General features: G+C 52.3%; 1 protein-coding gene across 1 annotated transcript in view; it reads right to left on the reverse strand.

Annotated features, from left to right (window-relative positions):
- Nucleotides 1-827: 827 nt before the first annotated feature.
- RBM42 (RNA binding motif protein 42) overlaps nucleotides 828-10,770 on the reverse strand; it is a 14,718-nt gene continuing 4,775 nt past the window's right edge. Inside the window, exons 5-10 of the mRNA XM_015418088.1 lie at nucleotides 7,663-7,850; nucleotides 6,174-6,314; nucleotides 5,776-5,982; nucleotides 4,828-4,948; nucleotides 2,990-3,184; nucleotides 828-1,820 (exon numbers count right to left, since the gene is read on the reverse strand). Coding sequence (XP_015273574.1) covers nucleotides 1,708-1,820; nucleotides 2,990-3,184; nucleotides 4,828-4,948; nucleotides 5,776-5,982; nucleotides 6,174-6,314; nucleotides 7,663-7,850 — 965 coding nt within the window. The 3' untranslated portion in view covers nucleotides 828-1,707. The remainder of the gene's footprint in view (nucleotides 1,821-2,989; nucleotides 3,185-4,827; nucleotides 4,949-5,775; nucleotides 5,983-6,173; nucleotides 6,315-7,662; nucleotides 7,851-10,770) is intronic.

Genomic DNA, 10,770 nt, shown 5'->3' on the forward strand with positions numbered 1-10,770 from the left:
GACAATGGCCCAAACATTCTGTCACACAGTGGCCAAAAATACCAGGTGTAAAGGTTAAGAAACGGAATAAAGATTAGGAAATGGAGGTGCATTGCTTTCCCCCCTGGTCAGGTCTTATCTCCAAGATGCACTGAACCTTTGGGGAGATCACTGAAATTCTTTTTAAGACACCCCAATTTCCTGGATGGTAATCCCCCCCCCCCAAGTCTCTGCATGGCAGAATCGAGCCAACTGCACCTACCCCTGCAGAAAGGATGCTGGTTTACACAAATGGCACCGCGGAGGTGCCAGAGCCTCTCGCTTTTGCATGCAGAAGGTCTCAGGTTCAATCCCCAACCTCTCCCTCTGCTTCACACACAGAAGGCCCCAGGTTCAAAACGTAGCCTCTCCAGTTAAAAGGACTGGGTAACGGGTGTCTCTCCCTGAATCCTGCAGAGATACTGCTTGTTGTAAGTAGGCAGTCCTGACCTTGATGGACTAATGGTCTGATTCGGTGTGAGGCGGCGTCAGTGGGAGATGAAAGTTCATCCGTAAACACTCAAGCGATCAGGGAGAGGGCTGTGCGGTGCCGAGAGGAGCCCGGCTTTTACGAAGGATCTTCAAATATCAGAGGCAGACAAACTGCTGGAGGAACATCCTCTTTTCCTCCCAGCTCCGCCAGACGGGCAACAGTATGGCCATCAATGCAGAGGAGCCATCGGGGACTGGGGACTTCGTGGCCAGCCCACTAGAGCTAGGGAAGCAGGGAAACCAGACGGCTGAAGATGCGTGCTGTGGACACGTGACTCTGCAGGCCCGACGCCTATAATGAAAACTGTCAAGTCCGGGACAGTTTTTATTTTTTAAAAATCAAGTAAACATTGTTGAAGGGTTAAAGGAAGAATTGTTCTTGGAAACTGTCAAGAAATCCTGACACACAAATCAGACAAGCAGAGATTCCTCTAACCACCAGAAAGGCCAATGGAAACAAACAAAAATAACTCCTAAGTTACAAGACTGGTTGTTAAAAATAAGAATGATCTAAATCCCTGTGAAATGAACAGCATGCCAGAGAAGCAGAGACAAGACTTGGATTAGACCTACTACGGTCAGGTGCGATACACAGGATGGACCTGGCAATAGAAGAGACTGAATTAATACCATAATTGCCCTACGCTGGTAAGGGAAGTCTCTATCCATGGTCGTAAAGGGGAAAGGGATGGTTATGTACCTTATGTATCTTTGTCTTTTATACTTCCTTTTGCTGTTTGCTTGTTTTAATAAAGATAAAAAAGGCCAAGAAGTGAGGAAAACCATTCTACAAAGCCTCGGTAAAAACAACTGAAGTGGAAGTAGTAAGAAAACAAAATAGAGACACGTTTATTTGGTTAAGACGCTCCTCCCCCTCCCATGCCATGAAAACTGTTGTTACGCTGAGATGTTTCTCCCCAGAAGAGGGTGGAGGACTGCAAGTCTCATTAGTATCAAGCCCACTCCAAACACTGTAGGAGCCATAAGGAGGTTTATGCGCACACATATCTTAAACATGAGCTTCGCTGGCTGGCAGAGGAGCTGTGGGGAACTCGAGATCTCCTACCCGCAAAGCCTGTCTGCCATCGGCATTCTGCCCACCAGAGGGCAGGACTCGACAGCTCGGAGATGCCCGGATGGTTCCTTGCTTTCACGTATCCGAGGGCGAGCGGCCCGTAAACGTCCATCTCTGCCCGGCTACCTCAGCCCCAACTTCTTCTTCTCCTTCTGTTTCTTGCGCACCACGTCGATGTTGCGGTCCTTCCACATGCTTTTGCGCAGCTTGATGGGCCGGCTCCCGACGTACTTGCCTAGTGCAGAAAGCACATGAAATGGAAGAAGAGTGAGACAGGGCAGCTAGACGAGCAGATTGCCCGGGCAGAAGCCCTCCCTCCGTGACCCGGACTCCTGCCGGACCGTCTGGATGGCTCGGTCTGGCACAGCGTGATCAAGCCTCGAAAGAACTTGGACCTTCTATAAGCACTCACAGCACCCCCTGTCACAAGCCAATTACCCCCCCCCCGGGCTTCTCTGCAAACCACAATTTACCAATGCAACTAAACAGGGGTCGTTTCGTAGAAAAAGAGCTAGGGGAACTCATTAGCATAACTCAGAAGCATATGCCACACCCCCTGACATCACCGGAAGTGTGTCATAAGGCCACACCCCCTGACATCACCGGAAGTGGGTCAAAAGGCCACACCCCCTGACATCACCGGAAGTGTGTCATAAGGCCACACACCCCGCCCCCAACGGTCCCGGCCGCCACCGGCGGCCTTGCAGCTCCACTGCCGAGCCCCATGAGGGGCCCGGTGGTGGACCTGCAAGGCCGGCGGGAGTGCAAGGAAGCCCCGCGAAGGCCCTCCCTGGCCCCAGGCAGGCAGGGGTGGGGAGAGGCAGGGAGGAAGCAACTTACCCTCCCTCTTCTCCTGCCTCCTCCTGGCTGAATGAGGGCCGGAAGCAGGGCAGCTGGAAGCAGGGGGCCGGGCTTCGTCATGTGCCCCGCCCCCCGTACCTCACCCGGGGGAACTGTGATCCCCCGCGATCCCCCCCGAAATGACCTCTGCATCTAAATCAGGGGTGTCAAACATAAGGCCCGGGGGCCGGAACAGGCCCGCCCAGGGCTCTTATGCGGCCCGCAAGCAACTGGTACAAGGGAGGGAACAGGAGACTGCTCGGGGGGTGGGTTAGGCTGAGAGTGTGTGACTGGCCCCAGGTCACCCAGCGAGCTTCCACGGCAGAGTGGGGATTCAAACCCTGGGTCACCCAGCTTCTAGTCCGACACCCTTACTGTTACCCCCACACACACCCACACACTTCCACGGCAGAGTGGAGATTTGAACCTGGGCCTCCCATTTCCTGGTCTGACACCCAAACTGCTACTCCATGCTGGGTCTTCTCTATTCTGGCCCTCCCCTGTAGGGACCAGCTAACTCTGAAATTTACATCTTAGGGACCCAACACCGCAGCTTGGTCTCACCGTTCATCTCCCGCATGGCACGGACGTAATCGTTGGGGTCCTTGAAGCTGACGAAGCCGTAACCTTTCGTCTTGCCGGTACGCTTGTCCCGGATCACTTTGGCCTTCAGGAAGGACGGGTAGCGGCTGAAGGCGCGTGCCAGGATGTCGTCGTTCACCTCGTTGCCCAGGTCCCCGCAGAAGATCCGGAAATCGTCTTGCAGAGAGGAAGGAAGGAAGTGTGCCATATGTGAGGGAAGGGGATTTTTGCTGCCTCTGAACCTTTTGCCTAGGGGCCAGCTTCTAGCAAGGAAGCCGAGGTAACCCTGAACAAGCACGGCGGACGAGGAAGCCTGCCTAAGCAGAATTTCAAGCCCTCAAGGAGCCTTCGTTCCGTGCTGTCTGTGTCTCTTGCGTAGACAGGCAGAATCGCATTTTCTCCCCCTTTAAATCCTAGTCCCCCACAGTTTATATAAACCTCAGAATTCAGTTTTACTTGATAGTGCTTGAGTTAATTTTTCTGCCACATTATGCAAGGGGGGTATTTAATAGCTCCTGCACGGATCTGCAACCTATGGCTTTAAAGCCAAATCTTTATATTAAAGCAGAGGTAGGCGGGGTGCGAGAATAACCACGGTGTGGAGGGAATGGCAGGGAAAGATTTCCATTGGCTTCTTAAGAGATAATTTACAAAGAAGGAAATTAGAGGTAAGCAGTGACCAGTAACCCAAGTCATCCATGTGCAGATCTGTACCTGTATGCTTACTGCTACTATTATATTATTAAAATTATCGTATGGCATTCTGTGTAGTATCGCCAGGAGATCCTAAGATTGTCTGGCAGCCAAAGTTCTAGCTCTTTTAGCGTTATGCACCACTAGGTGGCGAGCTAGACTTGTTTTTAAGGCAAGAGACGTTTCAGAGGTGGTTTCCCATCGCCCACCCCTGCATCACGACTCTGGTATTCCTTGGAGGTCGCCCTTCCAAATACTAGCCAAGGCCAACCCTGCTTCACTTCCGCGGTCTGACGAGACTGGGCTGTCCTGGGCTACCCAGGTCAGGGTGCCAGTATGCTAAAGTAACTGTGCAGGACGGGGCTGTGTATATTTATGGCTTATTGGGAGACCCCGTGTGTGTGCCACTTTCCAATGAAGAACTTGCAACGATCACTGTCTGGGGCTGTGGAAGCTTTAAGGATTGTGAAACATGTTGACTCTCAGTGGGACAGTCTGTTTCCAGTTGCACCAGTGGGCTCTCTTATACCAGCTCTCGGTGGGTCTCTTGCTCTGAATCTTGACGTAATGTGGCTCTCAGAGGATAGAAGAGGGAAGAGCCCTGGCTGGGAGCTCTGCTTTGGACACCCACCCTTCCAAGTCTCCTGATCGCAGGCCGGAGGGGGAGAGCCGGGATTATTTGGGACGGGGGTTCCCACGGACACTGGCGAGCCCAGCCACTTACCAGCAGGGCTCTTTTGGTAGAAAAAGCCCAGCAGGAACTCATTAGCATAATAGGCCACACCCAACAGCAGGAACTCATTAGCATATTGGGCCACACCCCTGACAGCACAGCTCATTACCACATTAGGCCACACCCCCATGTTACCAGAAGTGTGGTTATCCAGCCACACCCACCTTTTGCTTGTTATTCTGTTTACCTTGTTTGTTGTCAAAACCCAGGGCTTTTTTGTAGCAGGAACTCCTTTGCATGTTAGGCCACACACCCCTAATGTAGCCAATCCTAATGTGTGTCTGCTGTTGGGTGTGGCCTGTTATGCTAATGAGTTCCTGCTGGGTGTGGCCAGCTTGGGAGCCAGCCGGAACTCCGTTCCTGTGCGTTCCTGCCCCAAAATAGCCCTGCTTACCGGCGTCCCACTCGAGGAGGCTGGGGTCCTCCCAGCAAGTGCCAGCTGCTGTGCGGATGCAGCGCTTCAGCTTCTCCTGCTTGGCTTTCTTCTTGTCCTCGGGCGTGTTCTCCACGACGGGCTTTGGGGGGGGGGAGAGAATGCGGAGCAGAGCGTGCCGTTTAGTCCACGCGCTATATGAGCACAGGGATGGATGAACTTCAGCCTTCCTCCTCCAAGGGGCTCAGGCAGTTTGCAAACAAAGGAAGGGGAGAAGGCTGCAGAGCGACAGCAGACAGAAGGTTCGCTATCCAGCATCTCTGGTTTAAAACGGCCTGCGTGACGGGCAATGTGAACCGCTGCCAGCCTGGGCAGACAAGACAGACCTTGACGGACCGATGGTCTGACTCTGGATAAGGTGGCTCCGTGTGTGAGAACTACAATGTGCTGTCCCCAGGGGGGCAAGACAAAACCCTCCACCGTTTAAGGCCCTATGGGGTTGGCAGAGCGTAAAGACAGAGGTTTCTAATCCATTTTAGGTTGCAAACCCGGCTATACCCAAGAAAAAGTAGGATGACCCAAGCGGTAAGGCTGCATTCCTGAGCAGACTTACTAGGCAGTAAATCCCATTAATGCAGTAAGAATTACTCCTAAGTGCGTAGGCCTAGCCTCTCCCACACCCCTCCTGACGTTAACCCTTTCATACCTCTTGCTGTGAAATAAACCCCACTCCAAAGACCCAGGTCCTGGTATCCAACACCCTTAAGCTCAATGACTGAGAATGTGACTTCCAGGCAGAACGTTCCAGGACTACATTCCTGACCAACTGTGAAGTCTTCTTGGCCTCTGATTCTCCTCCTCACCCAACTCCTCATCTCCCTCTTCCCTCTCTGGCAGACCAGTCAAGAAGCAAGCATCAATCCCAAGCTGGGACACTAGATCCCACGGGCAGCACACGTCCCTTCTTACCTCGACGGGTACGAAGCCAGAGTCAGGTCCTCGGGGGCGCTTCCCGCGGGCGGGCGGAGGCTCATGTGCGCGCAGCGAAGGGAGCCGACTCAGGTCCACCAGCGGAACAGGCTCCGCCTCTGGCATGCTGGGACCAATCACCGGCTCCTCCAGCCCGACCGGCTCCTTCTCCTCTACCACAGGGGGCGGGGGCTCTCGATGCTCCTCCTGCAGGGGGAGGGGGAAAGGCCATGATGCCCAGGAGTAGGCATGTTATCAGAGGCGTTCCTCAGAGCCTTGCACAAGGAACTGCCCACCACGGGAATCTCAGTTGTGCACCCTCCTGCATCCCGGGGCCGAAGAAGGTCCCTGCAGAGGATTTACTCGCAGGACGCTCAGATGTCGGTACGCTCACTAACCTCTTGCTTCTTCACCGGCGGGGCAGAATACACAGTAGGGGCCGCCTGGATGACCGTGGGGTTCACTTTGGGAGGGGCCACAACAGGCCTAGGGACGGGCACCAATGGAGCCAGAGGGCCGACAGGAATCCCGGGGCCAACCTAGCGGACGGAAATCAACGTGACAGCTATTCATCCAGGAGTTGCACGCTCACGTCACTGCCTGACTCACAGCTCCAGCCGACATCCTCTTTAAGGCAGTTCAAATGTTACCCCAGACAGATTTCCTCAGCAAATGCTTTGGAAGGTTTAATAGAGAAAGCAGAACGACGGGTTTTCTGCTACAGAGGCAAAGTCATGTAAGGTGAAACGCCCGAGCCAACAATACAGGAAGCATACGACCAATAAGGGATTGTTTGCCAACAGAATAAGAAATGCCCAAGTCACCAATGTGGGAAACATACAACCAAACAGAAACGTGCAGCCAATCAGGGGCCCTGTAGTCAATCTGCTCTGGATGGAACGGCACTTCCCTTCAAAAGCAGGTTTGTGGCTCAGAGGTGCTGTTAGTTGAGGGCTCATACCTCCTCTGCTGCAGATGGCCCTTTGCCAATCTAGTAAACGTGGCCCACCTGCAGCCCTTCCTGGATAGGCAGAATCCGGCCACAGTTACCCCTATCTTGATCCCATCCGGTACGATTGCAGTATGTGCGAAGACTACTCAATTCTGCAAATTATGCTGCTTCTGTTGCTGCAGACTGCAAAAGAAACATTTCCGGCTGCCCTGAGCTTATGGGGACACCCATCTGTGGCTACAGGGACTGTGCAATCCTGAGAGAAGTGAGTCTAACATAAGCTTGCTGGAAAACACCGAGCTTATGACAGGAGTAATTGCCTAGGACTGCCCTGGAAGAACAGTCCACCGGCTGCCGATGCCATTCTAGCCACAATGCAAAGCGCTGACCTTTAAAGCCCTAAATGTTCTGAAACCGGCTCCCAGATGAGTCTCCTGATCAGTTAAGATTATCTAAAGGATCCCCGGCCTGGGTAGCCCAGGCAAGCCCAGTCTTGTGAGACCTCGGAAGCCGAGCAGGGCTGGCCCTGGCCAGTGTTTGGATGGGAGACCTCCAAGGAGACCCAGGGTCATGAGGCAAAGGCAGGCGATGGCAAAGCCACCACGGGGTTGAAATAAGTTTGTTGAGACTCGGTGGCAAAAAAGGAGACGGAAAACAGGAGACCTGATTTTGCATGCCGCCACTTTTGGGATGAGCTGGGCTGTGACCTAGTCTCCCCCCCCCTGTCGATACATTACTTATCGCTTCGATATTGAAATCTGAATCCTGAGCAGATGGCACAGAAGCAGGTTAAATGCGAGCACCACCCCTCTTCCAATCAACACCTGTGCTCCCCTCTGCACCCCTTTGTGAGCTCGGACTTGTCCTCTTCTGATTCAACCCCAATTCAGGCACACAGGGAGGGGTGGACTGGGCTGAGCCCAGCTGGTGCTTACCTGCCCTCTCCCGATAAAGGTATTCACGGGGGGACCGGGTCGCATGGGCCCTATGCCTCCGAGAGGTGGGCCGGGGGCTCTCTGCATTGGCGGACCCATCAGCATCGGGGGGCCCTGAGGACCTGGCATGGGGGGCCCCACCATGGGCTGGTGATGAGGAGGCCGCATGGGCATGGGCCTGGGACCACCTGGAAAGGGGGAGGGGGGATTAGTTAGGAGGCCGTGACACCCAGCAACTGCAGCATCAGCTGATCATGGCATCAAGATTCAGATTCAGACCCAGGCGATGGGGCTCCCTCTCACAGGAGGGTTAGACCACGGCCCTTTACCTGCCCGTGGGCATGGAAGCTGTCACCCACCAGCAGAGAGCCATCAAGAGGAGCCACAAACAACATCTGCTGTACAGCCCAAATACAAATGTTCCCTTTTAGAACCTCACAGTGGCAACCAAGGAGTCCATGAACACTTCTCAGAATGGACGCCTCCCACCAAAGAAACGATACACCCAATCCTGTCGTTAGGCGACTTGCTGGGGTATTGGTGGTGTACTAGAAGAAGAAGAAGAGGAGATTGGATTTATACCCCGCCCTTCACTACCCAAAGGTGTCTCAGAGCGGCTTACAAACTCCTTTCCCTTCCTCTCCCCACAACAGACACCCTGTGTGGTAGGTGGGGCTGAGAGAGCTCTTTGACAGAAACTGCCCTTTTTCAAGGACAGCTCTGAAAGAAGTACGGCTTGCCCAAGGTCATCCAGCCAGGTGCAAGTGGAGGAGTGGGGAATCAAACCTGGTTCTCCCAGATTAGAGTCCACACACTTAACCACTACACCAAACTGGTTAGGACTGGCCATACCCAGATTTTATTTTTTAAATGTCTTCCTAACTTAATGCACATAAGTTCATCATACTTGCAGCAGTGCTGAATGTAATATTGCTTTCTGTATTTTTAAAATAAATTATTCTAAAAAAAACCCCAAGTATTTCAGTGGACGTGTCTTGCTGGGTCGATTCTCTGCAAAGCAGCTATGAGATTTGGCCGAGAATCAAAGAGTGTCTAGCTTGAATGGTGAACGCTGACTAGCTTCAGGAAAGCCACCCAATCTGAAGCCCACCCCGCTCCACTGCCTGCAGTGCAGACCTACCTTAAAGGACGGTCATCAGGATGACAATATCTTTGAGACCCCCTTGGCTAAATAAAATCTTTACATAAATGCTACTTATGGTGCTGCCCTTGGGCTAGGACAGGTAAGAAATTAGATTTAAAAAGCTTCCCAGTCAGAAAGAAAGTAGCCTTTTATGCATTTAAGCACTGGTGCTCACACTTGCCGGGAAGAGAGAAAAAGCAAGTGGGACCGAATGGTGGGATGTTCCAGAAACGCATCCTTCAGAAGACTTGTGGGCCTGTCTAGCCTAATTCTGCCTGGCAGCAGCCCTTGTTCCTTCTAAGCTGAGTTTTTTAGCCTTCGTCTCACACATTTTTGTCTCAGCTCAGGAAAGATGGCTCCAGCGCAAACTAATTTATGCAGTAGCCAAATTGCTGGCTCACAACTTTAATGCCAGTAGCTCACAAAGTAGAATTTTTGCTCACAAGCCTCCGCAGCTTAGAGGGAGCACTGGCAGCAGCTCTCTGGGGAGTTCAGGAAGAAGGATTTGCCAGCCATATTGCCAAAAAAAACCCAACTAGAGATGCTAGAGACTGGACATGAAACCTTTGGCATGAAAAGCAGACACTTTAACAAAGACCTCGGGTTGACTAAAAGCATAATGTCATGCCCCTGCATGAGTGAAATGAGTGAAACAAAACAGAACTTACCAGATCTCTGCAGGACATGAGGCACAAAAGTCGGTCGGAGGATCGGGGGCCGCTGTGGGGGTACAGCTGAAAGGCAAATACCGAGTTCAAGGTGTGTCTGCAATCCCTGTTACCAATGCTGTGCACAGAACAAGCATGCGATGCAAGTGCAGAAGGCTGCAGAATATGCCACCCCAGATTAGAAAAAAATGGCACACCGGCACGAAGGCTACTCCTCTGATAACAGCAATCAAGATAAACCGTGAGTTCTGCAGACGTGGTACCATCAGCAATAGTCCAAGATGGGCAAACAAGCAATAGTGTTCGCTTCAATCCATAAAGATGTGTGCGTATGTTTCCAGAGATCCTCCTTTTCCTGTTAAAAGATTAACAGACTTCCTACCTGTCCCACCATCGAGCAGACCTGTGATTCTGGTAGGTACAGGTAAGAGGGAAAACCAACAAATTGGCTTAGCTAAGTAACAGAAGGTCACCAAAAGCATACCTGGGCCTACAAAAGGTACTGGGGGAGCCACAATGGGAGCCACCACCGTGGCAGCTGCTGCTGCTCGGGCTTCCAGACTCTGCTGGACCTGGAGGACAAGAAGGAAAAAATCCCAGTAAGGATGGGTCATCGGGATGAATGGCCAGAAGCAGGTCCGCCTGCACACACTCCCCCCCACCCCCGTGTCCAAATCCTGGACTGTAACACTAAAAATAAACAATCACATTTACATTTCTGTATAAGAATAAGAAGTCACAGCTCACCCCCTATGTAACATCCCTATGAGAGCTATGAGAGCCAAGACTACCCCCTCGCCTAAGTCAGAATTTGAAATCTCCACTGAAACCAGATTTCTAAGCTGTCCAGGCTTGCAAAGTAAATGCCTCGAATTCTCACCTGTTGGTAAGTGTTGGTGGCAATGATAGGGCGGATGACGGGGACCGGTGACACCGCAGGCACGGCTGGCACTGCTAGGGCAACAGGGACAGCCTCCACCACAGGAGTCACGGGAGGTAAGGAAACAGGAGCGCCCAGCACCTCTTGGTCAAATCTGTAAATAACACCATATCATCGCTGTTGCACTTCAGAGCTCTGAAATGTGACACCCTCAGCAACCTCAGAAAGCAGATCATCACTGACGGCTTGACTGGCTACTTCAATTATCTATTTTCAGTGTGAGAAACGATACACCCAATCCTGTCTTTAGGCGACTTGCTGGGGTATTGGTGGTATACTAGAAGAAGAAGAAGAGATTGGATTTATACCCCGCCCTTCGCTACCCAAAGGTGTCTCAGAGTGGCTTACAAACTCCT

The sequence above is a fragment of the Gekko japonicus genome, unplaced genomic scaffold (genome assembly GCF_001447785.1).
Source record: "Gekko japonicus isolate JY-2015 unplaced genomic scaffold, Gekko_japonicus_V1.1 scaffold1411, whole genome shotgun sequence".
Lineage (NCBI taxonomy): Eukaryota > Metazoa > Chordata > Lepidosauria > Squamata > Gekkonidae > Gekko > Gekko japonicus.